Source organism: Jaculus jaculus, chromosome 1 (genome assembly GCF_020740685.1).
Source record: "Jaculus jaculus isolate mJacJac1 chromosome 1, mJacJac1.mat.Y.cur, whole genome shotgun sequence".
NCBI classification, from domain to species: domain Eukaryota; kingdom Metazoa; phylum Chordata; class Mammalia; order Rodentia; family Dipodidae; genus Jaculus; species Jaculus jaculus.
In genome coordinates this window covers 231,884,580-231,909,744 of record NC_059102.1, presented here as the reverse complement: position 1 = coordinate 231,909,744, position 25,165 = coordinate 231,884,580, and the positions used below count along the sequence as shown (strand labels likewise).

Sequence of the window (25,165 nt, the reverse complement as noted above, 5' to 3'; positions counted from 1 at the left end):
TTTGTCTTCTATACAATGGGAATTTATAAACGATCCATCCCCATCAGGGCACTGCCAGCTTGACCATCCCATGGGTTATTATCTACTAATACCTCAGTGAGCAATGCTTTATTCAATGTTTGTAGCCTTGAGAACCTCCAGAGAGAATTCACAGGAAAGTGACCCATATGTATATGTAATAATATAGTTTTAGCCTCTGATTGACAGTGATAGAAACCTAAGCCCCACAATGGCAAAGAAGAAGAAATTATTTCTAGGATCTGGGGAGAGAAGAATGTAAACATGGAGCAAGCATGGGGCCTAGGGAAAAGAACTTTCTGGGGGCATCTCCATAAATGGGGACCACACAAAGCACATCTTCTCCACCTGAGTTGTGTGTTTTTATAGGGGGACTGGCCACCGGAGTGAGGCGGAATACAGGCCATCTGGGTGTGGCTAGGCTTGTGGGGTACCCTTTGTTGAAGTGCTTTGCCTACCAAATCTCTAGGGCGAGGGGATATGGATGCACAAGCTCCTGGAAGGGATCTGGAAGAACAAAGGGTACATGTGTGACAAACCTCTCTCTTGGTCACACTAAGAAAATAAGAACTTTTTCGTGGGGCTCTTTGCTGGCCTGGGACTCAGCCTTGACCATGGGCTGTTACCCAGCAAATTTTACAGAAGGGTTCTTGGCCCCTAGCCAAATCCAACATGGGAGCAGGAGGGGAATGGAATGCCCTTGCTCAATAAAGGAGGTTTCATTGTAGAGGTAAGGGTTGTGATGGGGCTCTGCCACACCCACTCCTAAATGTGGAGGCTAACTGGTGAAACCAGGCGCAATGATTCAAAACAAAGGAAGACATTTAGGGTGCAGCAGGGGCTCCTAACTCTTTTTTCCGACAGTTTCATTTCTCAGTGGACCTTCCCCATCTTTCTCCACAGCATCAAATTATCCTAAGGACAAGAGCTCAGGGCTCTGGAGTGCCATCAGGATGGTGGGCGAAGGTCCTTACCTTATTTCGAACTTGGACCAGCCAGGCCATCGGAGAACCTTTACAGAGAAATATAACCATAGCCTGAGAACCATGATTCCGGTGCGGCCCTGCGCAAGGTAAGTCAGGGGAAGGGTCGAAGGGCAAAGGAGGACCCCCAAGGATGGTTTCTAGCCCATCTGGTACTGCCTCCTCTATGCCCCATGTGCTACTTTGTATGTTTGTGCTTTTATTTTTCCATTCATTCATTTATTCACCACTGATTTCTTGCCGCCTCTTGCTGTTGGTGAGGGGGAGATGATAGTTAATGTTATAGAAGAACTTTCCTTATTCCCACACTGTCCAAGTGCCTTATAAAACATCTCATTCACTTTTGTTTTGTTTTGGATTTCTGAGAGAAGATCTTGCTGCCCTGGAACTCAGGATCCTCCGGCCTCAGCTTCCTAAGTGTGCTGAGGAGAACAGGGGTGTGCCCCACACCCAGCCTCTCCTTCAGTCTTTACACCCACTCCTGAGGTACTGTGACTAGCCGACAGGAAAGAAACTGAAGAAGGGAGGTTAAGTCACTTGCTTACAGTTCAATAGCTGGCCTTCACTTTTTAAGCAAACTGTTTCACCAATTACTGGCTTAAAGTAATTGCCACTCAGCTTGCGATTTTGTGGGTTGCCCTGTAACATAAAGCAACTGGGCTGAGATGTTTTGAGCTTTCGCCTTGACCAGACTCGCTCAGGCATGTGTTGCTATGTAAACTTGGCTGTGCTTCTGGGGGTTGGCTGGGGCAATGGAGACCACGAGGCCATGTAGTTGCTTAGGCCGGCTTGGACCGATCACACAGGCATACGGCTCAAGCATGCAAGAGAATGGGTGGACACGGGTAGTCTATCTTGAGACTTGCAGCCACACCAGAACAGTGCTTTTGTGGCATGATGCTGACCAGGGCAAGCCGCGTCCCAGCTCAGAATCAAGGTATATGTGGCGGGGGCTGCAGAGATGGCTCAGTGGTTTAATGCGCTTGTTTGCAAAGCCCGGCTGCCCCTGGTTCAGTCCCCCAGTACCCAGATGCACAAAGTGGCACATGTGTCTGGAAGCTGTTTGCAGCAGCATAGACCCTGCTGTGCCCATTCTTATTCATTCTTTCTCTGTTTTTCAAATAAATACATAAATATCTAAAAAATTGGGTGTAGGGAAACACACTCTACCCCTTGCTGGAATGAAATATAAGGTCACGTCAAGGGTAGGACACAAATGGACAGATGGGGAAAGCGCACGGCTTACTGCGTGTAGTAGTATGTGTGATGTGGTGTAGCGTGGTGCATACATGTGAATGTGTGTCTAGATAGGCCACGCATGTGGAGGCCACAGAAGTCGGGTTTTCTTCATCTGAGTGTTTGCTTCAGACAGCCTCTCACTGAACCCAGAGCTGCTATTTTTGGTCAAACTGGCTGAACGATGAGCTGCAGTGATTTGCCTATATTCACTCCCCAAAGGACTGGGATTACAGGTGTGCATGGCTACACCTAGCTTTTTATCTGGGTGCTGGGGATCAAATTGAGGGCAAATCAGGCCCTCTCGGAGCTTGTGTGGCAAGCACTCTTACCCGCTGAGCCATCTCCCTAGTCCTTGGGTTACTTTTAAACTCCAGGATAGGAGCTCATGTATCCTTACTTCCAGGCTCACAGGTGTGACCTTGCAGTGTATTATATTTCACTCCACTGCTCAGGCTTTCCCAATCTTCTGATGGCAAAACCCGTTCACTTAACTCCCCTAATGGTCGGGTAATACACCTCAGTTTCCTCACGTGTCAAAAGTAGCAGGTGTCTTCTTTCCCACGAGAGGTTATGAAGTTCCAGGATAGGGAAAACATTCAGCAACCAGCTCACGAAAAAATTATTAGCTTATAGTGTTTATCAATTTTCCACACTATGGCCAAATTCAGGCTGTCAGCACAATGCCGCTGACTGGAAAGATGCATAGTAGCTGAGGTGTGTTTCTACCATGAAGATGATAAATAGGTGAAAGTAAATTCCAGAGGGCAAGTGACAGTAACCTAAGTGCTTGATTTTGTAGAATGTTTACTACAATTGGAACCATAAAGAGATTAGTGACCCCTGTGTAAGGACCATGCACAAAACATGATTTGATTTGATTTTTTACATATTTATTTATCTGAGAGAGGGAGAGTGTATGGGCAGACCAGGGCTTCCTGCTCCTGCATATGAACTCCAGACACATGTAGCAGTTTGTGTGTCTGGCTTTACATGGATACTGGGGAATTGAACCCAGGTAGTCAGGCTATGCAAACAAGTACCTTTAAGTGCTGAGTCATCTCTCCAGCCTTGCATTTTGTTTTTAAATGTAGGCTAATATTTTACCATGTTCCTATTAGCCTACATTTAAAAACAAAATGCAGGGCTGGAGCAATGGCTCAGCAGTTAAAGGCACTTGTTTGCAAGGTCTGATATCCTTGGTTCAACTCCCTAGCTACCCATGTAAAGCCCAAATGGGCATTCGTTTTGCAGTGGCAGAAACTCTGGTGTGCCCATACACACACACACACACACAAATAAAAAGTATTTTTTAAAATATTTAAAAATATGGGAGAGAGAGAGAGAGAGAGAGAGAGAGAGGGAGAGGGAGAGAGGGAGGGAGAGAATGGGTGCACCAGGGCCTCCAGCCACTGCAAACGAACTCCAGATGCATATGCCACCTTGTAATCTGGCATTAGGTGGGTACTGGGGAATTGAACTTGGGTCCTTAGGCTTTTCAGACAAGCACCTTAACCACCAAGCCATCTTGCCAGCCCTAAAAATGTATCTAAAGTGTTCAAAGTTATAACTAAAAATAGTAAAAGAGGTAGGAAGTGGTGAGTTTTGAGTATGGTTACTTTTGGTTCTAGGATAATTTACTTATATCTGCATAACTTAATTTTGAAGATGGGCTGTGTTTAACAATTGACTTGCAAAATTCCTGAAAGTTTGCCAGTCGGCTCTCGTGAGCAACAAGCTGGCCTGAGCACACCCCTGCACCCAAGGACTGTGATCATGGGTTTGAGCCAGGGGTGAGAGCAATGGGCCCAACACCCAGGAACCCTGAACGAGTCATTTGCTGTAGGTTGGCATCCAACCCGGTGGACGACGCTGGGCTGTTCTCCTTTGCCACGTTTTCTTGGCTCACGCCAATAATGGTCCAAAGCTACAGGAACACACTGACGGTGGACAGCCTGCCTCCACTATCGCCCTATGACTCATCTGACATCAACACCAGGAGGTACTGGGGTTTGCTTGGGTCATGTGGGGAGTGGACCCTCACCCTAGCAAGGAGTTCTGAGTGTCCTGTTTTTTTTTCCTTTGGTTTTTCAAGGTAGGGTCTCACTCTAGCTCAGGCTGACCTGGCATTCACTATGTAGTCTCAGGGTGGCCTTGAAATCACAGTGATCTTCCTACCTCTGCCTCCAGAGTGCTGGGATTGAAGGCGTGCGCCAGCCTGAGTATCCTTTTGTGTGCTGTGCTTCCTGCCGTGGGAATTGACACCAAGGGGTGCTGGTGACCCTTTTCCGTGGCTGCCCACTGAAACTTGGGCTGGACTGCCTCCAACTCCTTGGTGCAGTCTCTGGAGAAGTTGTGGACTGGGCAGAGCTTGGGCAGAAGAGGGGTTGGAAGACAGGAAGCCTGAAGCTGGGCTCTGAGGAGCCCTGGTAGAAGTAGCAATGTGCACAGGCATTTGTGAGTTCCCCTTGGTCTGTGCCCGTCAGGCCACACTTGGGCTGTCGTGAGCAGCTCTAGGCATCACTTCTTGCCTCACTTACAAAAACAAATCACAATCATACTTCTGTAGTATAAACTACCCATGTTTGCCAATCTTGACTTATGAAAATGTCATCGATATAGTCTAATTTAAGTTTATTAGGAAAATGTTGGCTCCCATGCTTAGGGGCAGACATGGCTAACATATTGTGTCCTCTTTTTTTTTTTTTTTTTTGTTGTTGTTGTTTTGAGACAGTTTGACTGTGTCCAGGCTGGCCTTGAATACATGATCCTAGTACTTCTGCCCATTCAAGTGTTGGCATATACCCTGCCAAAAGCTCTTCATTATATGCCCTTCTCAAGTAATTATAGCCCTGCCCAGAACTTTCTTTTTCTTTTAAATTTTTTAATCTTTATTTATGTGCGAGACAGAGACAGAGAGAGAGAGAGAGAGAGAGAGAGAGAGAGAGAGGCAGAGAGAGAGAGAATGGGCATGCCAGGCCTTTTAGCCACTGCAAATGAACTCCAGACACATGTGCCACCTTGTGTATATGGCTTATGTGGGTCCTGGGGAATCAAACCTGGGTCCCTGTACCTTAACCGCTAAGCCATATTTCCAGCCCAAACTTTCTTCCTCTGAATAAACATGCCCTGCGCTGCCAATGTCTGCATGGAAATATGGAAATAGCAATATGGCCTCCCCCATCTCTCTACTCACGGGCTATTTAGATGGAAACGAAAACACTGGAACTAGTGATCACCTTGCTTCAGTTGAAAGTTTATAAAGACATGCTCACATCTGAACAAAGGCATTAAATACATTCTAACAGCTGTATTGAATGCTGGTTCCGGTGGCCTAGAGTGTCTTAAGCCAGGTGAACTTCTGCACCCCTTTATTCTGGAAATTGTCCTATTTCCCTCCGCTTGCAACTAAACAAATAAAACTATTTAACAATAAAAGACCTGCAATGGCTTCCCTTGCTTTTGGAATGTCATCTCAGTTCCTTCCTGAGGCTCATGAGGTCAGTCTTGCCTGCTGGTGTTCTGTGCTTCGCATGTCATATCCCTGCCACACTGCTTTTAGATCTTCTTTTACAAAATATTTATTTAATTGAGCGAGAGAAAGAGAGAGAGAATGGGCACACAAAGGCCTCTAGCTGATGCAAATAAACTTCAGAGATTGTTGTTGTTTGTTTTTCTTTTTTTGGAAACAGCATCTTGCTATGTAGCCCAGACTGGCCTTGAACTTGAAACCCTCCTGCCTCAGCTTCTTAGGTGAATATACTACCATGCCGGGCGAAAGGCATAATTTTCTTTTCCCCAGAGAAGAGTTTCCTCCTGTCTTTTCAGTTGTCCCCATCTTTTCACGGCAGAAATATTATAGCCGGGAGGCAGAGGAAGCAAAGGTCTGGGACGTGCCCCTGTGCACCTGTTTCTGGCTAGCTATTGCCTCTCGCCCCTCCAGTATTCCACCTGCCAAGAGAGAAAAGCAAGGTGATGAATGCTGTTGGCCCAAAGGCGCCACTGCATGCCGGGGTCCAGCCCTATGGCATGCACTCTTAACAAAGGTTGTCTGCCAAAGCAGCTGCACAGTAGGTGGGAATTTCGCCCTTTCCTTTTCCTTGATTACAGATTTCAAGTCCTGTGGGATGAAGAGATTGAAAAGGTAGGCCCCGAGAAGGCCTCTCTGGGCCGCGTGGTCTGGAAATTCCAGAGGACGCGTGTTCTCATGGATATTGTGGCCAACATCCTGTGCATCGTCATGGCAGCCATAGGGCCGGTGAGTGGGGTGGCACGGGGTGGTGGACCTCTGCCTCCTTCCCTGTGTCCTCCCAGCCAGGCAAGACGCGTCACGAGTAGCTTTGTCTACGAGCTGGTGGGCTTAGTACGTTGTCTTTATCTGTGTGCACCTCAGGGGGGCGAGTTTTCATAAAGACAACCCTTGTCAGGCTCAGCAGCAGCTGCTGGGATTAATTAAAAAGTTTGCCTCATAAAGTCAGCTAGCTGACATGAGCTGAGGCCTCCTGTGCCAACCTCCACCCCCATGGTCCTCCCTTCTCTCTCCACTGCGCTGTTTTGCAGACGATTCTCATTCACCAAATCCTCCACCACATTACCAGTCTCTCTAGCAAAGTCTGGGTCGGCATCAGCCTGTGCCTGGCCCTTTTTGGCACCGAGTTTACCAAAGTCCTCTTCTGGGCCCTTGCCTGGGCCATAAACTACCGCACGGCGATACGGTTGAAGGTGGCTCTCTCCACCCTGGTTTTTGAAAACCTGCTGTCCTTCAGGACTTTGACTCACATCTCTGCGGGCGAGGTAAGCTGGTCCAGAAGTCTAAGTTAAGAAAATTAATATTGTTTTTTTTTTTAATATGTAAGATGTGCTTCCTTTGTGGGGCACCGGCCTCCCTTGGCTTGTTCTCCTGACCATCGGGTTCCCTGCTAAGAAAGGCAGCGGAGACTCAAAGCACAAGAGGGTTTCAGAGAGAAGACAGCTCTGTCTGAGTTGGGAAACTTGAGAGGCTTCAGCTGGACCAGGGGTTCAGGGGTGGGTGATGTTATCGAATCCCTTCTTTGTTTGTTAGTGGGGACACTGAGGCACTACACAGAACACTATAGGTGTTTAAGAAAACTAATGGGGCAGCGCGTGGTGGCGCACGCCTTTAATCCCAGCACTCAGGAGGCAGAGGTAGGAGGATTGCCGTGAGTTCAAAGCCAACCTGAGACAATACAGTGAATTCCAGGTCAGCCTGAGCTAGAGTGAGCCCCTATCTCGAAAACCCAAAAAACCAAATAAAGCAGCCCCCCCCCCAAAAAAAAACAACAAAAAACTAATGGACTAGCTGGGCGTGGTGGTGAGAAGATGGAGCCTAGGAGGCCAGAAAGTGGAAGCCAGTCTGAGCTACATAGTAATGCCCTGTTACCACTTGCAAAAATAAAAACCATAATATAAACCATATGCCTGCTGCACTTCAGAGTTGACATTTTCTTAAGCCCTTAATCCTTAGCAATAAAATCCTTGCTGCTTATTCAGGAAGAATTCCCCAGTCAAGGGAAGCCCACACGATGTGAGGTAAAAGGGCTGGCTTCTGTCCTACAGTGGCTCTTTCCGCCTACTCAAGGTATCTTACGTTAATAATGAGTGGATTCTGCATGGGACGGAGAACCCAGGACAAGATTGGACCAAACAAAGCAAAGACCTTTCTCTTTCTTCATCGTTGTCCTATCACGTGTCTCACTAAGTGGCTCAGGATGGTTGCTGGACGGTGGGAGGAAAGAGAGCAAAACAAAAGGAACGTGTGTGTCTTCTAAGTTCAGCATTCGCCCCCATGTCCCATGTTACACTCTCTTGTACTTATCACTGCCCATCACACAGTCATGCCACACTCCTTCCACAAAGGAGTCAGAGTCTCCTCCTCCTCTTCCTCCTACCCTTTCCTTTCCTACTCCTTTATTTCTGTTGTAGTCACCTTCATGTTGCTGGGACAAATATCTAACCAGAGGGAGGTAGGGATTTATTTTAGGCTTGCAAATAAATTCCCAAGGAACACCATCACTGGTGGAAGAAGCTGGGTCATTTCCATAGATCATAGCACAGAGGCATCACCCAATAGCCAGCACCATAAAATCTGCCAGAGTTAAACTGCGCTCCATACACTTTGGGGCTGGACTCAAGATCCATCCCCACACACACCTTAGGGCTGGACTCCAGTACCATCCCCACCCCATGACATGCTTCCTAAAGCAGGGCTGTGCCTGCTGGGGGCTCATGTCATAAGCTCAGTTTTAATAAAATACCCTAGTCTATCGGGCTACATATTCCAAGTACCACAATTTTCCATTCCCTTTACATCTCCTCCTTGGAGTTTTGGATATAGGGTCTCACTATGGAGCCCTGACTGGCCGAGAACTCAAGATTTTTCCACCTTAGTCTCTCAAGCCTTTGAGCTGGCCATGTTCCTGCCCTGAATGAAGCAGAGTTGTATTAATAAGGAAGAAGGACCAGGCAGAAACAGGTCTCCAGCACATTCCTGGACAGTACAGTCGTTCTTTGTGGGTTTTTTCCCCCTTTGGTATCCTTCCTTTCTTTCTTTCTTTCTTTCTTTCTTTCTTTCTTTCTTTCTTTCTTTCTTTCTTTCTTTTTTGTTGTTTTGTTTTGTTTTTTTGAGGTAAGGTCTCACTCTAGTCCAGGCTGACCTGGAATTCATTATGGAGTCTCAGGCTGGCCTCCAACTCACAGCAATCCTCCTACCTCTGCCTCCCAAGTGCTGAGATTAAAGGTGTGTGACACCACGCCTGGCTTGGTATCCTCATTTCTAAGTGGCTGGCCCTCCAAAGTCAGAGTAAGGCCACACAGCTCATCATGTTGCCCCTTTGCTAGTCCTCAGTAGCTAACTGGGAAACCTTTAATGAAGTGTCCCAAGCCTGAATCCATGTGCTTTCTTTTTAGGTGCTCAACATCCTATCAAGTGATAGCTATTCCTTGTTTGAGGCTGCCTTGTTTTGTCCCTTGCCAGCCACCATCCCCATCCTCATGATCGTTTGTGCAGTGTACGCCTTTTTCATTCTGGGGTACACAGCTCTCATCGGGATATCCATATATATCATATTCATCCCCATTCAGGTAACGATGCATGGCTGTGCAATTGGAAGTGGTTGGTGTTTGCACGCAGCACACACACACACACACACACACACACACACACACACACTTTCACTGTGTTGAGCGCTTCATTTCAAGGTTGTCCACTTAAAGCCCAACTCATAGGTAATTTCCTAAGAGCTTGAGTTTGAGCAGTTTGTGGGGTGGGAGGCCTGCCTGTGCATTTGCCAAAGTCCCTGTCACCCCTTGTATCTTGGCACTTCATGATATCACCTGCCTGTTACCCAGTGGTTTCCCCCAGGTCAGAGCAGCTGCCACCAGCTTAAGGGAAGGATTCAACCGGGATGCTCAGCCAAGTGCCTTTAGAACTTTCTCCAAGCTGGCGCTTGTGTTCTGATTCCTGGATGGTTAAGACACTCTCAGCGGAGCGATTCTTCTTGAATACAGTGCTTGTACCTCGATTTCAGGTGTTTATGGCCAAACTCAATTCAGCTTTCCGAAGATCAGCAATTTCTGTGACAGACAAGCGTGTTCAGACCATGAACGAGTTTCTGACCTGCATCAAGCTGATTAAAATGTACGCTTGGGAGAAATCTTTCATAAATGCCATTCAAGGTATGTCAACGCGTCTCCTTACAAACCACTTACGTGGGTAGCATGTGCTCTTAAGGTTCGAGGGGCCAGGCCTTGCAGAAGGCAGCTGAGGAGACTGCCTGAGGTGTTCTGCAGGTCAGAGGATTTTTCCAAGGGTTGCGACAATGATTTTGTAACAGAGCGCGGCATCTGTTGTGATGAGCCCAAGGGTGAGCGACATATGGTTCGGTCTTTACTGGGGCACAAGCAGTCTGGTGCTGGCCAGGCAGCCTTTACAAAAATAATCCCTGAACACACTGGGAAAATGAAGGAGCTGTCTTTAGGCTATTTCCTTGACTTCACACCTTTCTTTCTCATCCTCTCTTTATCTCTTTCTCCACCTTGCTGGCTGTAGCTTCATTGTGTTTGAATAGCCACTGACTCAACAACATTCCTTGGGTAGATATGAGGATGCATTTGTAGGTTTTTGGTTTTTAAAGGTTATCTTCAAAACCATTTGAGTCAAATCTAAATGCAAATCTTAATTTCAGGGACATTTGCACCCATTGCTGACATGGCTGCTGGTGGTTGGCTAGCCAATGGCCGGAGTTCACTGTGACTCTCAGCATTCGGATCTGCCCTTAGGCTCCGGCTCTAGCACATAATCAAGCCAGAGCCATGTGTCTGACTTTAGGGGTACTTCATGAAGCACCTGCTCCTGTCAGTGGTGGCACTGCGTGTAATTACAGCTCCCAGGATCCTGAGGCAGGAGGATGGCAAGTTCCAGCCAGGGCTATGTAGTAAAACCCCATGTCAAAACCAAAACAAAACCATACTCCTCTTTCCCCCCTCAAAGTCTGCTGCCCTGCTTGCTGAGGGGTGTGCCCCGCAGCCCTGTGGCACTACCTCAGAGACACTTCTTCACAGTCTGAACTCGCTTGCGGACAACTTAATTTGATCTGAATAATCCTGATTCCATTGGACTTAATAAGTGGACTTAGTGGAACTTAAGTCAGTTTAATTCAGTGACTATGTATCACATCCCTACTATGTGCAGACCCTGGGAGCTCTGCAAGTAGCTAGGAAAAGGTAGCTCTACTTTTCAGATTAGGGAAGATCACAGAGCCAAGCTCAAAAATAGGCCCAAGTGTGCGTGTTCTAGCTCCAGCACCGATGCTGAACCCCCGCGCTTCTCTCCATCCCACCGCCACCCCTCCCTGCCCCGGCCAGGCTTCTCTCAAGGCCTATGCAAGAGGGGGTAGTGGCCCTTCCTTCCCTGTCCCAGCTACAACCTATCACGCCCTAAAGAGACCAACTGGAATCTGCCTCTGCTGGAAAATCTTCAGTGCTTTCTTTGTTTTGTTTTGTTTGGAGGTGGCCCAGGCCAGCCTGGAACTGATTGTTGTTCCAGGCTGCCCTCAAACTCACAGTGATCTTCTTTCCTCAGCCTCCTGAGTGCAGGGATTATAGGCATTGGGTCACCATGCCTGACTCTCTCATCACACCTAGATTATTCAAATTTAGATCTTTTGACTGAAACTCAAACTCCTTCACTTGACTCGTTAGGTACCACATGATCGGCCCCCACCCCCACTGTGACTCCTTATGACCTCATTACATTTTACTGTAACCTGCACTGACTCTTGTTCTGCCATGAGAACCTCTGTCTGTTTCTAAAGCAGTACGCCATGTTCCTTTGTGCCTCAGGATCTTTGAACTTGCTATTGCCTCTGCTAGATGTCCGTGGTGACCTTGGGTTCCCAGTCTATGGAGGGAGCTGGCACAAAAAAAAGTCTGAATACAGACTTCTGGGTGGTTGCAGGCCTGGTCATACTAGGCTTTCTGGAGCTCAGCATGTGGCTCTCTGTTCTCTCTGTTCTGTTGTGTTCCACACCCTTGTAACCCTGTGCCAGCTTCTGCCAGTTACAGTCCTTGCCGGGTCCCTGAAGGTATCTTGTTTATAACTCCACACATATAAGGCCTTGAAAGGGATCGATATGCCCCAGTGGTGTATTCTACTGAGCTCTGGTACTGCTGGGTTTATGCCCTAGGGTCTCAGTACTTTTGGAGGGTCCAGACCTTCAGTTTTGAGGGTTTAACTGTTAACCTTCATATGGAGAAGGATCAAGCAGGAGCAATACATCTTAACATTAGTACGTGACATGCAAAATAAGACCACATCCGACTGTTTTTTTATTTCACAGATATACGAAAGAGGGAAAAGAAATTATTGCAGAAAGCTGGCTATGTCCAAAGTGGGAACTCGGCCCTGGCTCCCATAGTGTCCACCATGGCCATCGTGTCAACGTTCACCTGCCACATCTTACTGAAACGCAATCTCACTGCCCCTGTGGTAAGAGCAGGCCACTCTTGTACCCTGTCCCTGGCATGGCCCAAGTGCGAAGTCCCTCCTACTGTTTCCCACCTGGCATCAGAACTCTTAATTACAGTTCACCAAATGATGCCAGACTATGGCTCTAACTTTTACCCATTTAGTTAATTAATCTAGCCTGTTTTGTGGGACTGGGGAATGGAGCTCAGGGCCTTGTACCTTTTAGGCTAATGCCGAACCACTGAATTATACCTCACCTTCATCTCAACTTTTATTTTATTTGGTTTTTTGAGGTAGGGTCTCACTCTAGCCCAGGCTGACCTGGAATTCACTATGTAGTCTCAGGGTGGCCTTGAACTCACCATGATCTTCCTACCTCTGCCTTCCGAATATCTCAACTTTTAAATGAGTCCTTGGGCTCACAAAGGGCTTGAGGGAACTTGCCAATGACTCTTAGCCAGTTTGCACAGGGCAGGGATGGTTGTTAACAATGGAACACAATTGTACACTTGGTGGGAGAGAAACTGAAATCAAGAGAACACCTACATGATTTTTAAAAGAAGTTTAGTTTTTTGTTTATTTTTTTCTGCAAGGGAAGAGAGAGAGAGAGAGAGAGATTGAGTGAATATGGGTGCAGTACAGCCTCCAGCTACTGCAAATGAACTCCAGATACATGTGCCACTTTGTGCATCTGGCTTATGTGGGTCCTGGGGAACTGAACTCAGGTTAGGCTCTGGAGCCAAGTGCTTTAACTGCTGAGCCATCTCTCTAGCAACCTATACATTTTTTGTTTCCATCCTGTGTACAACATGCAGGAAAACACGAGATTATGTTCTCAGGGGGAGAAATCAGAGGTATTGGGGCCAGGGTTGGAGTGAGGGCCCTTCCCTAGCTTGGGATCCAGGTCTGCCTTGTTTAACTCCTAGCTTTCCTCCTTCCTAGCTTTCACTTAGGGAAAAACCACTGAACATGCCCGGTCTTGGCGTTATGATCAGTGAACAGGGAGTTAACAGTTCTGTCAGGGCAGGTGTGAGGACTGGAGGTCCTATTTCCCTTATGTATCCATCAGTGTTGCCCGCTTCATGCTCAGGCCAGGCAGGCGCAGGTGGAAGTGTCCAAGGGGGCCTTGGGGTGAATGTCAGTTATATGTGCTTTTTACGATGGACTTGAGCATTAAAAGGTAAAGAAATACTGAACTACAGGGAAAATGGCTCTTGGCTTAAATGAAGAAAGAAAATCTGGCTAAGATAATAAACCAAGCATCCGTAGGACAAGTACTTGGAAGAAAGCCAACAAAAAGTATAGCAGTTACCTTTTTGTTGCTGGGATAAAACACTCAGCCAGAAGCAAGCTCGAACAAATAGCAATAATGGACTGAAGCCTGAGCAGGATAGTGCCCAATTATTGTGACTGCTTTTGACAATCGTGAGCATCAATATGTTTTTTTCTCCCCCTCCAGCAACAGCACATCAAACAAGTCATTTTGAATCCAAATGTGGTTAATAGTCTCTGACGTGACAGTTTAGAAGAAAGCTGGCCCAGATCAAATCCCCCTAATCACAATGCTCTTATTTCTGTGGATTCCAATTCCTTTTCATCCTCCTCCTCTGCTGGGGCCATGGCAGCTGGGGAGCAGGGGTCAATCTCCAAGAGCATGGGCCCCATCAGCCAAGATCTGGGATTCCTGAGCCAAAGTAACTCTTTAAAACCTGAGAGAGTTGAGTTCCTTTTGGGAGCATATTTAGAGCAGACATAATAGGAGCACCTTTTTGTCATGCTCTTCTTTTGTGGGGGGGGGAGGTTCAGGTACTCTCTAGTTTTAGGCTGGTCTTGAACTCATAGTGATCCTCCTACCTCTTCCTGAGTGCTGGGACGTCCGCCTTTGTCATGCTCTTTATAGAGCATCTAGACTTGCTGAAGCCCAGAGTCTGTCCCCAGGGCCCGTTCTATAGCAGACAGCATCACTCAAGATATTTTGGAGGAAGCTGTGTTAGTAGTTTCTTAGCTGGGCTAGAAAGAGGCTGGGCACATGAGAAGATGAAGCCCAAGGGAAGGTCGTGTCCCCCGAGGGTGTCAGCAGGCAGGAGCAAGCTTATCCTCACTTAGGCTGTCCAGTTTGCCCACTATATAGGTAGGGTAGTGAGAAAACCCCCAAAGCCAGTGACTCTGGAGAGGGAGCAGATGCCCCCCACAAGCCAAAAGTGGAAGGTGAGCAAGCAAACAGTGCAGATGGCTTCGGATGAGTGTTCAAGGTCTGAATAAAGATGGACATGGGTAGGTATTTCTGAAGTCATTCCCTCAAGAGTCTGCCTTGGAGAATGTCACTCTTAGATCAGTAGAGACAAAGAGATAAATACATTTCCTACCATTTTATTTATTTATTTATTTTTTTAAATTATTTATTTATTTATTTGAGTGCGACAGACAGAGAGAAAGACAGATAGAGGGAGAAAGAGAGAATGGGCGCGCCAGGGCTTCCAGCCTCTGCAAACAAACTCCAGACACATGCGCCCCTTTGTGCATCTGGCTAACGTGGGACCTGGGGAACTGAGCCTCGAACCGGGGTCCTTAGGCTTCACAGGCAAGCGCTTAACCACTAAGCCATCTCTCCAGCCCATTTCCTACCATTTTAAAGAAACTCAAAATGTTAAGTAGATTATGATGCCATTGTCCTTAATTTACCAACCCATAGTTTCTGAGCCATGAAATGAAAAAATGTTCCTCTGTGAATCCCAACTGTGCCACTGTTTCTTATGTCAGTAAGTTTAACCCCCCCACCCCCCAGGGATAGAATGTGTTAGGGCTAAGGCAACTTGCAATCCTAAAAACCTCACTCCTCTCTTTTATTCTTCAGGCATTTAGTGTGATTGCCATGTTTAATGTAATGAAGTTTTCAATTGCAATCTTGCCTTTCTCGGTCAAAGCAATGGCCGAAGCCAGTGTCTCTCTAAGGAGAATGAAGGTATAGCTAACACTGGGTGAGTAGGGAGGAGATCTCATTTCTGGGTGGGAAAATGCCCAGACTCGAGGATGCTGTGGATCCCCTGGTGGGCGGGGTCCATTGAGATGCTGAGTGGACATGGGGGCAGCATTCTGCACGCTGAATCGGGGAAGTTGGTGTGCACGGGGAAAGGAGAACAGCCAGGGTTTTGCAGGAGGTCTCACCTGGTGGGAAAAGTGGATAGTCTTTGTGTGCGGAGCCGGTGTGTGCAACCTCCACTGTTGATCCAAGCCACGAGTCTGAAGTTGTCCTGGCAGTGGCGCTGGCTTTGTACAGAGCTGTACACCCTTTTTTTCTTAGTTTATCCTGCAAAGGTTATGGTGATGGGCACTCCCCCCACGGTTATCACTGAGTCATTCTATTTATCCATCAAAGACTTGTGCATCTCCTGTATCCAAGGTATGTTGGGAAAGCAGATATAAGAAAGGAAGAATCTTTTTCCTTAAGAGCTCCCATTCTAGCACAGGATAGATGTTCTGATAGTTTATATACATAGTAAAGATTTAAGTGACATGCAAGAATGGCCAGTGACATGGTTTTGAGGTAAAGACAGGAAAAGGAGAAGGGTATACTTGTCAACAGAGTGCCATTTCAGGTAGCTATGGAATTCAGAAGCCATCTTAAGCATCTTTGGTTCCTGCATCCATTTTTTTTTTTTTCTCACAACCTATCTAAATCCCAGTTTTGAGCCTCCTGATCACTATATCCTCTCATTTTAAGAGGTATTATCATAAGATTGGACTGGAAAGGGCCCTTCTAAACAGAACCAACAGCATAACAGTCACAGGACACATTGTGCCTGAGAACAATCCAAGGTGTTCTTAGACCAGAGGAAGGATGCTAGCTCTCTAATCCTCAACCTCACCGTGTCCCTGTTGACATCACTCTCATTTAGGGCCTCTGCCATTCCACATCCCAACCAGCACCGTGATTTAGAAACCAGCCCCTCTTTTCCAACATGCTCCTCCTCAAATGCATATTGCACTCAACTCCTAAACATCTGCTAAAGTATTGATATGGCCACCAGAATCCATGAGCTTGTGTTCCCTCCAGGACTGAACTTGAGCCTGCATAAGTGGCTCCTCATTTCCCACTCTTGAGCTGTGTGACTCAGCAATACTCGATAACTTATTTCCTGTCCCCCCACTCCACCTCCCCACCTGCCAGAAACTTGGCATGCCTTCTCATGTGTGCCCTGCTGTGCCCTCCACTCCCACACCCTCACTCTCTCCTCCTCCTCATCTTTGCACTGCACAGCTCAAGCGGCCAGCCACACAGACCTCTAAGGTGGGCAGTCAGGTGTTTCTTCTCTGACAACTACAGTGCCTTGTCCTTGTCACCCTTCAATGATTTGTGCTCGCTTCTATCTCCTCCCAGGCAATCTCTTCAAGGACAAGAGCAGCACCTTATTATTTGCATTATATTATATTTGCTTTTCTGCTGTTTGCCCCGAACCATGCCTTGTGCCAGTTAGGTACCTGAGAATGTTTTGCTGAGTTGTGGGCATAGCAAGGCCTCAGTACACAAGCTTGATTTCATATACATCCCTGTCACCCAGTGAAGCCCATCTCCCGAAGTCTGGCAAGACGGTCTTGGAAACAACTGTGAAATACAGCTGGGCCAGCATTCTCCAATGTGGGTGACCTACATAGGTCTCAGGTTAAAAGGCATCTGTCCCAGATAGTTTGAGTCCGAAGACTATTTCTGCTCCAGCTTCTCCTAGGGGAATAGTTTCTGGGCAGTCCTGAATACCATAGGTAGAAATGGAAGATTGTGATTTGAGGTCATTAGAAGATATATTAGGAGAATTCTTATAAATGGATGATGTCTGCCCATTTAATGTTGTCTCTTTAATCTTAGAAAATTCTCATAGCGAAAAGCCCCCCGTCTTACGTCACCCAACCAGAAGACCCAGATACTATCTTGCTTTTAGCAAATGCCACTCTGACATGGGAGCAAGAAACCGTCAGCAGAGGTGAGCCAAAGAAAGCACGGGACCAGAAAAGCTGCTTTTTCAAGAAACAGAGGCCAGAGGTAAACGGTGAGCAGAGCTCACCAGCCCAGGAGGTTGCCGGCCCAGAGGGGCAAAGTGACAGACCCAAGTCGGTTCTTCACAATATCAGCTTTGTGGTGAGAAAGGTGAGTGTGTCAGTCAGCTTTGCATTAGTATAATGAAATACATGGGGAAATTAAATCCCTGGGGGCAACTAATCTATAGAGAGAAAAGGTGGGGGCTGGGGAGAAGGCTCAGCACTAAACAACACTTGCTGTACAAACATGAGGACCTGAGGTTGATTCTCAGAACCCACATAAAAAAGCTGGGCAGGGCCACACGGGCCTATAACCACAATGCTGGTGGGGGGAAGGAGAGGCTGGAGGCAGGAGACTTGCTGGAGCTCCCAGATTGGCCAATGCAGCTTCAGTGAGAGATGGTCGCAGTAAATGAGGCAGAAGAGCAATGGAAGAGAACACTGATATCCTCCAGCCTCTGCACATTTGTATGTAGGGAGTATACATCTGCACAAATATGTGTGCACATAGCACACACAACTACACACATGCACAAACACAAAAACACGCACACAAAAATACACAAAGCAAACACACACACACACACAAAAACACACACACAAAGGGAGACAGAGAGTTTATTCTATTTATTTATTTATTTTTTGAGGTAGGGTCTCACTGTAGCTCAGGTTGACCTGGAACTCACTATGTAGTCTTAGGGTGGCCTTGAACTCACAGCTATCCTCCTACCTCTGCCTCCCAAGTGGTGGGATTACAGGCATGTACCACCACACCCCAGCTCAGAGAGTTTATTTTTGACTCAGTTTTGGAGGTTGCAGTTCAAGATAGGCGGCTGGAGAGATAGATGTAAGCCCCTGACAAGGGGACTTTATTGTGGTGGAGTGTGGGTACTGTTACAAGTCACTTATATCATGTGCCAAGAAACAGAAGATCTGGCATCTCACAATCACTTTTGAAGACATGTCTGCAATTACCTAAAGATCGTCCCCAAGGCCTCTCTTCCCAAAAGTCAACACTGCCTCCCAATAGTGGTACTCTGAGAGCCAAACTTTTTTTTTTTTGTTTTTTTTGAGGTAGGATCTCACTCTAGCTCAGGCTGACCTGGACTTCACTACGTAGTCTCGGGGTAGCCTCAAATTCACGGTGATCCTCCTACCTCTGCCTTCCGAGCGCTGGGATTAAAGGCGTGTGCCACCACGCCGGCTCAGAACCAAACCTTTCACACATGAATCTCTGGGAACGTTCAGCACACAGACTGTAGCAGTGGGTGTGGGTTCTAAAGGTATGGCCTCCGTCCATCTTACTTGTACGGCATAGCCACGGCCTTCGCAATCCTCATAAAATTCAGTGTGAGCTATAGATGGAAGTGGGATAGCTCTAAGTAGGTTTTCTTTCTCCCCGCCTCATCTGACGATTTTAAAACTATGTACATGGAGGTTGGAGAGAGAGCTCAGTAGCTAAATGCACTTTCTTGCAAAGCCTGATGACCTGAGTTTGTTTCACCAAAACTCTTGTAAAGCCAGAGGCACAAAGTGGCACATGCATTGTAGTTCATTTTTAGTAGCACGAGGGCCTGGCATGCCCATTCCTTCTGTCTCTATCTCTCTGCTTGTAAATAAATAAATAAAAATCTTTTTAAAAAATAGTGTACATGCTACCTGCATAAGACCACCATAAGAGGAGGAAAAGATCAAGACATCTAAAGTAAAAGAGAGACTGATTGAGATGGGGAGGGGGTATGATGGAGAGTGGAGTTTCAAAGGGGGGGGGAGGGTATCACCATGGGGTATTTTTTATAATCATGGAAGTTGTTAATAAAAGAATTAAAAAATAAAAAAAAATAGCATACATGAATAGTGGAGGCATCCTCCATAAATTTAAAGAAGATGGTCTTATACGACCTCTGATTTTAAATGCAACTTGTTTTACTGTGTTTTTGAGTCTTACGATGCAGCTCAGGCTGGCCATGAACTAGACTAGCCAGCCTCTTACCCTAGCCTCTTGAGTGCTGGATTACAAGTGTGTTCCACTAGCTTGCCAGTTACGTTGTTGTTTTCTGGAAGTACTGGGAATAGAACCCAAGCCTTTGTGTGTGTTATGCAAGCATCCTACAACGAAATGACATGTCAAGTTCTTAGCACTTACAGTGTTGAATGGACATTTTATTATAAGCACCAAGTCTCAAGCCTAGAGGCTTTCATAAATCTTTTTAGATTTCTCCCTAATTTTATAGTGGAATGTTAAGACAGATAGCAATAACCTATTTGCCAAGCACATTAATTGATTGATTTAGCCGTGCTGATCATTACCCCACTTTGTGTCTGAATAGGGCAAAGCACAAAGCTGCTGAGTGACTTGGCCCAAGTCACTTCTTTAGCGAGTGGAGGAGGGCTGCGAATTCACTGTGCTTTAATTCCAGCCTGAATTTTTTTTTTTTTTTTTTGAGGTGGGGTCTTGCTCTAGCCCAGGCTGACTGTGTACTCTCAGGGTAGCTTGGAACTCACAGTGATCCTCCTACCTCTGCCTCCTGAGTGCTGGGATTAAAGGCGTGTGCCACCACGCCCAGCTCTTTTTTTTTTTTTATTGTTGTTTATAGCCAAGACTTGCTTGGAACTTACCATCTTCTTGCCTGCACTCTTTTTTATTTTTAAAAAATTTTTATTTATTTATTTATTTGAGAGCGACAGACATAGAGAGAAAGACAGATAGAGGGAGAGAGAGAGAATGGGCGCGCCAGGGCTTCCAGCCTCTGCAAACGAACTCCAGACATGTGCGCCCCCTTGTGCATCTGGCTAACGTGGGACCTGGGGAAGCGAGCCTTGAACTGGGGTCCTTAGGCTTCACAGGCAAGCACTTAACCACTAAGCCATCTCTCCAGCCCTTGCCTGCACTCTTAACCACCACAAAATACTCTTATGAAAGCAAACTGGGACTGGAGAAATGGCTCAGCAGTTAAGATGCTTGCCTGAAAAGCCTAAGGACCCAGGTTCCATCCCTCAGTATCCACATAAAGCCAGATGCACAAAGTGGCATGCATCTGGAGTTTGTAGTGGCAGGAGATCCCCAACGTGTCTCTTCTCTCTCTGTCTCTCTCAAATACATAAATAAAATATTTTTTTTCGGTTTTTCGAGGTAGGGTCTCACTCTGGTCCAGGCTGACCTGGAATTAACTATGAAGTCTCAGGGTGGCCTTGAACTCATGGCGATCCTCCTACCTCTGCCTCCCAAGTGCTGGGATTAAAGGCGTGTGCCACCACACCCAGCTAAATTATTTTTTTTAAAGAAGAAAACTGGGGCTGGGGGGCTGTCTTAGCAGTTGCAGCACTTGCCTGCAAAGCCAAAGGACCCAGGTTCGATTCCCCAGGACTCCCGTAAGCCAGATACACAAGGTGGCACATGTACCTGGAGTTCATTTGCAGCGCCTAAAGGCCCTGGCATGCCCAATCTCTCTCTCTGTCTTTCTCTCCCTTTCTGGCTCTCTCTCAAAAAAATAAAATAAAATTTAAAAGGTATTTTTATAAAAGCAAACTGCAGGGCTGGGAAGATAGCTCAAAGGCTATAGGCACTTGATTGCAAAGCCTGCTGGCCCAGGTTAATTCCCCAGTACCCATGTACAGCCGGACACACAAAGTGGTGCATGCATCTAGAGTTCATTTGCAGCAACAAGGGGCCCAGCATGCCCATATTCACTTGCTCTCTGTGTTTGCAAATAAATAATTTTTTTGAAGCGAACTATAATGTCCAACCAACTCAGCAAATTGTGCCAGAGCCAAGCTGGCCAGACACCATGAGCTTCCTTCCCCCAGAGGTAGCGCGGGTAGATCCTTTAGATGAGGCTATGGACTTAGGGAATGCTGGGCCTTCTGCTGCTCCTCACATGCATCCACTCGCTCTGGGATCCCTCAGAGGCACTCCAGGGAGGACGGTGTTGGTCTTGTTTCAGAGAGCTTGGCATTAATCTCCATCTTGTTGACCACCGTTTCCCCTGTGCAAACACTATAGAAGGAGAGGTTCTTATTTATCACACAATATTAAGCTCAGTAACCAGAGTGGAGATGGGCCCCTCTTGCAGTTCACAGGGCCATCTGCCACATACTCACTGAAAACAGTGTCTGGTATTTGGCGTGCCGAGTGCCCCTGAGCTCAGATCCCAGTCAAGTCCTGCTGAGTGCAGCCACTAACCTTCTTGTCATCCACCTTGCCTCTGAGGGAGAGCACCTGGCCACTCCCAAGTGACACGGGATTAGGAAGTGGATATCATTTCATAAAGAACTGTCTTTGAGCCCCCCTCACCCCCACAATTTCTTGCTTCATGCTCTTTTCAGTACATAGGTAATGTCTGGATTTGTGCATCAAGGACATGGTCAGTATTTCTGTGAACCAAGTAGGACATAAAGTTAGAGCACCATTGTGGGAATGAAGGCTTTGTCTCTGGAGCCTGGTGGACCTCACTGCCAGGCCCAGGCACTTACCCACGACTTGATCTTGGGTACATCCTGAAGTGTGTCTGTCTCTTTGCCTGCTACATGGATTTTTATAATAGCCCCCACTTCACAAGGTGGTTGTGAGAACAGACAGACCATATAAAAAAGCACTAAGCTTATAGTAAGCCTCAATGGCTATAGCAATCATTGCTGCCTTTTCCCCGTAACAATCATGTCCAGCTTAAGTGCTGCCCTCAACTGCTATAAATTCAGGCCATTTAAGTGATCTTTTTTTTCTTCCAAATTTAGCTCCACGATTCCATTAGACTTTGTTCTCCAGGATGAGGTCAGGGTGTGTTGTTCAGAGCTACGCCCTCAGCTCCAAGCTCAGTGCGTGCTGTAGTGCTCTGGATCAGATCTGCAGAGTGAACCACTGAATAACCAGAAGCCCAGGCCATGCAAGCTTCATGAGCTTTCTGTTGAAGATAAAAAATGAGTCTAGAAAGCTCTTACCCTGGCCCCAAGACATGGCCAGGACTCAAAGGATGCCCAAAGGGAGCACCCCACACCTCAGTCTTTTGTCCTTCAAGTCTTCATAATATCCCAGACTCTTAAGTCCTTCTACTGGGATTAAAGGGTCAGTTTCAATGATACACAGGGCACTAGAAGATTGCATCTGTCCTGATAATTGCTTCAAAAATATATTTATATTTATTTGTGAGGAGAGAGAGAGAAAGAGAGAGAAGGTGAGTCAGAGTCTTGCCACTACAAATGAACTCCAGAGACATGCGCCATCTTGTGCATCTGGCTTTATTCCAGGACTGGGGAATCGAGCCCAGGCTGGCAGGCTTTTCCAGCAGGCTCCTTTAACCACTGAGCTGACATTCCAGCCTCCTGATCATTGTTTTATCCTCAGTGCCTAGCATATTGCCTGGCATTCAGTAAAGATGTCTGAGGAGTCACTGATGGCAGATGGTAGCTGTCACCTGCTGTGTGGGGCAGGAAGGTGCTGAGCTCATCTGGTCCAGTTTAGGGTGGGAAAGGAGCCATAGTTGGCCTCCTCTTTTCCCTAAGGAGTTGAAGCCGGCCTACTTGTACATGTTCTAGAGTGCGCTATGCGCAGCGTCTGTTTGAACACAGAAGCAGACATGCTTCTACTTCACTCTCTACACAGGCTGTTCTCCTAGAGGTCTGTGTAGCCTGGTCTAACTTCAGGTCTTCCTCAGTGTCATCTGGGTTGGGTTCCCTGGGACCTGACCATGTGCCTAGGACCTCTTGAGTATACACTGGCCATCTTCCAAGGGCTAGTTCTTCATCTGGCCAAGAGAGCTCTATGTACCACCCAGACTGGTAAACTTTTGTTAAACAACCCTCGGACAGTAAAGGGAGTGTCAGGGTATAAAACTGTCTTCAATTTCCCAGAGCTTCCTCAAGCATGGAGCCGGTGTATGTGAGGCCCTCGTCCACTTGCTGGCTCCTTGTGCATTGGAATATCACTTGCTGCCTGTGTGGCTGGCTTAATAGTACACATTTCAGCGTGTTCCTGTATCACCTTCCCTCCTGGTGCTGCCTGCCCCTGCAGCACAAGCTGCTGTTAATCAAATGTAAGCTCGCACATCTACCTTCCCAGTGAGGATTCCCTTGTACCTCTTTCTTTTTCCTTCCTTCCTTCCTTCCTTCCTTCCTTCCTTCCTTCCTTCCTTCCTTCCTTCCTTCCTTCCTTCCTTCTTTCCTTCCTTCCTTCCTTCCCTTCTTTCTTTCTTTTTCTTTTTCCAAAGGTAGGGTCTCACTCTTGCCCAGGCTGGCCTGGAATTCACTATGTAGTCTGAGAGTGGCCTCGAAGTCACAGTGATCCTCTTCCCTTTGCCTCCCAAATGCTGGCATTAAAGGTGTGTACCACCACACCTCGCTTCTACTCCTTTTCTTGTTGCTTTCCTGACATTTTATTTTTTCTGTGATGCGCATTTGATGAATGCTGCATTCCATTTGTTTCTCTTCCTGTCCATCTGCCCCATCTAAACCATAGGCTCTATGAGGGCCAACACAGGATCCACCCATTGTGTCTGTCTGTTGGGCAGCTGGGAACTAATTGCCCTGGGCTCCAGCACGTGCATCTCTGCCGTGGCCTCCGAGTCAGTTACAGCAGGTGCTCCGAACAGTGCTGGGTACATCATAGAGGCTCGGTGATGATGATAGTTGAATTAAGATATCTGCAGCTACAAAGCAATCCATGATCGCAATGTGTTAAAAGTAGAGGAATGACTCGGTAATTTAAATTGGGTTGTTACAGTGAAGAAATTTGTTTAAAAAATGACTTCTGAAATCACCCAGCTCTCCATATTTCAAAGGCTTTCCTTGCTCCCCCCTGGGCCATAGATCTCCTGTTGCTTTCTATTAGACTTGCTTTCTCAGTGTCTGGGCATAAGACAACCCTCATGTCCAGGCCCTGTGTCTCTCAGACTGGCGTAAGGCTAGTTCACATCAGTGTGTGAGCACGGCTTCCAGAAGCCCTGCGGGCACTCTACTAGCTGGGTGAGGGAGCGCTTAATTAAAACTCACTCATGTCCCTGCCTCCTCCCGGGCTGCGGGTACTATACTAGGCCTGGGGGTGATGCTGCTACTGCTCCTGTCACCACAGAGAGCCAGCAGTAACTGCTTGTCCCTGCCTGGCCTGGCAATACAGTATGGGAGTGACACCTTTGGCCCAAGGACCTCTGAGACTGTAGGGGAGTGACTATCTTATCTCTACTTTTCTGACAGGGGAAGGTGTTGGGAATATGTGGGAATGTTGGAAGTGGGAAGAGCTCCCTCATTTCAGCTCTCCTAGGACAGGTAAGTGTGTGGTCAGAGCTGGGAAGATAATGCACAATGCAAGGATGTCCTTCTGGTCGTGTTTGGGGACCTAGGGGCTCTGCAGAGCCTTGGCCGGGTTTGGCTGCATGCGGTTGCTGTGCACATGGCTGATGACGATTTCCTGGGATGAATGCACTTGGCATCTCTCTGCCCCTTGGCTAGAAAGGGCCAGAATGTTCACACATCCTTGGGTTTGCCCCCTGATGGTGTGTGTGTATGTGTGAAATGATGATGGCTTCCTTGCTTGAGGCTCACCTTGCTTAAAAGAAGCGATGAGTCATTAGATCCATGGCTTCCCCCTATGACTTGGAGTGTCCTGATTTACGAAGCCACCAAAGCAGTTTGGTGGAAAACATGGGGAGCCTGAGGCTCTTGCTGACTTGCTGTGCATCTTTCCACCACTTGTCTCCATGTCCCCAGCACTGAGGAAGGGGTGGGTGGCTTAATAAGGGCTTGGAGGCAGCGATGCAAACCAGTCCCACGGAAAACCTTGTGTGAGATGAGGGGGAGACCCAAGTCTTGTCCCTTTGCTACCACGGCTAGCTGTGGAGCCCGAGGGACATGGTGAGACCAGTTAGATTGACAGGTGGCCTTCATGCTGTCATAGTTTACTTGTTGCGCCCTAAATCAATAA

At 47.2% G+C, this 25,165-nt stretch overlaps 1 protein-coding gene across 2 annotated transcripts in view; it reads left to right on the top strand.

The window, feature by feature from the left end:
- The first annotated feature begins 971 nt into the window (after nt 1–971).
- The window catches only part of Abcc12 (ATP binding cassette subfamily C member 12), an 80,978-nt gene continuing 56,784 nt past the window's right edge, over nt 972–25,165 (top strand). For both annotated transcript variants that reach the window (XM_012950214.2, XM_045136603.1), the window contains exons 1-10: nt 972–1,090; nt 4,084–4,239; nt 6,348–6,495; nt 6,798–7,031; nt 9,165–9,338; nt 9,785–9,932; nt 12,095–12,243; nt 15,077–15,184; nt 17,084–17,362; nt 24,439–24,510. In XM_012950214.2, the coding sequence (XP_012805668.2) occupies nt 972–1,090; nt 4,084–4,239; nt 6,348–6,495; nt 6,798–7,031; nt 9,165–9,338; nt 9,785–9,932; nt 12,095–12,243; nt 15,077–15,184; nt 17,084–17,362; nt 24,439–24,510 (1,587 nt within the window). The remainder of the gene's footprint in view (nt 1,091–4,083; nt 4,240–6,347; nt 6,496–6,797; nt 7,032–9,164; nt 9,339–9,784; nt 9,933–12,094; nt 12,244–15,076; nt 15,185–17,083; nt 17,363–24,438; nt 24,511–25,165) is intronic.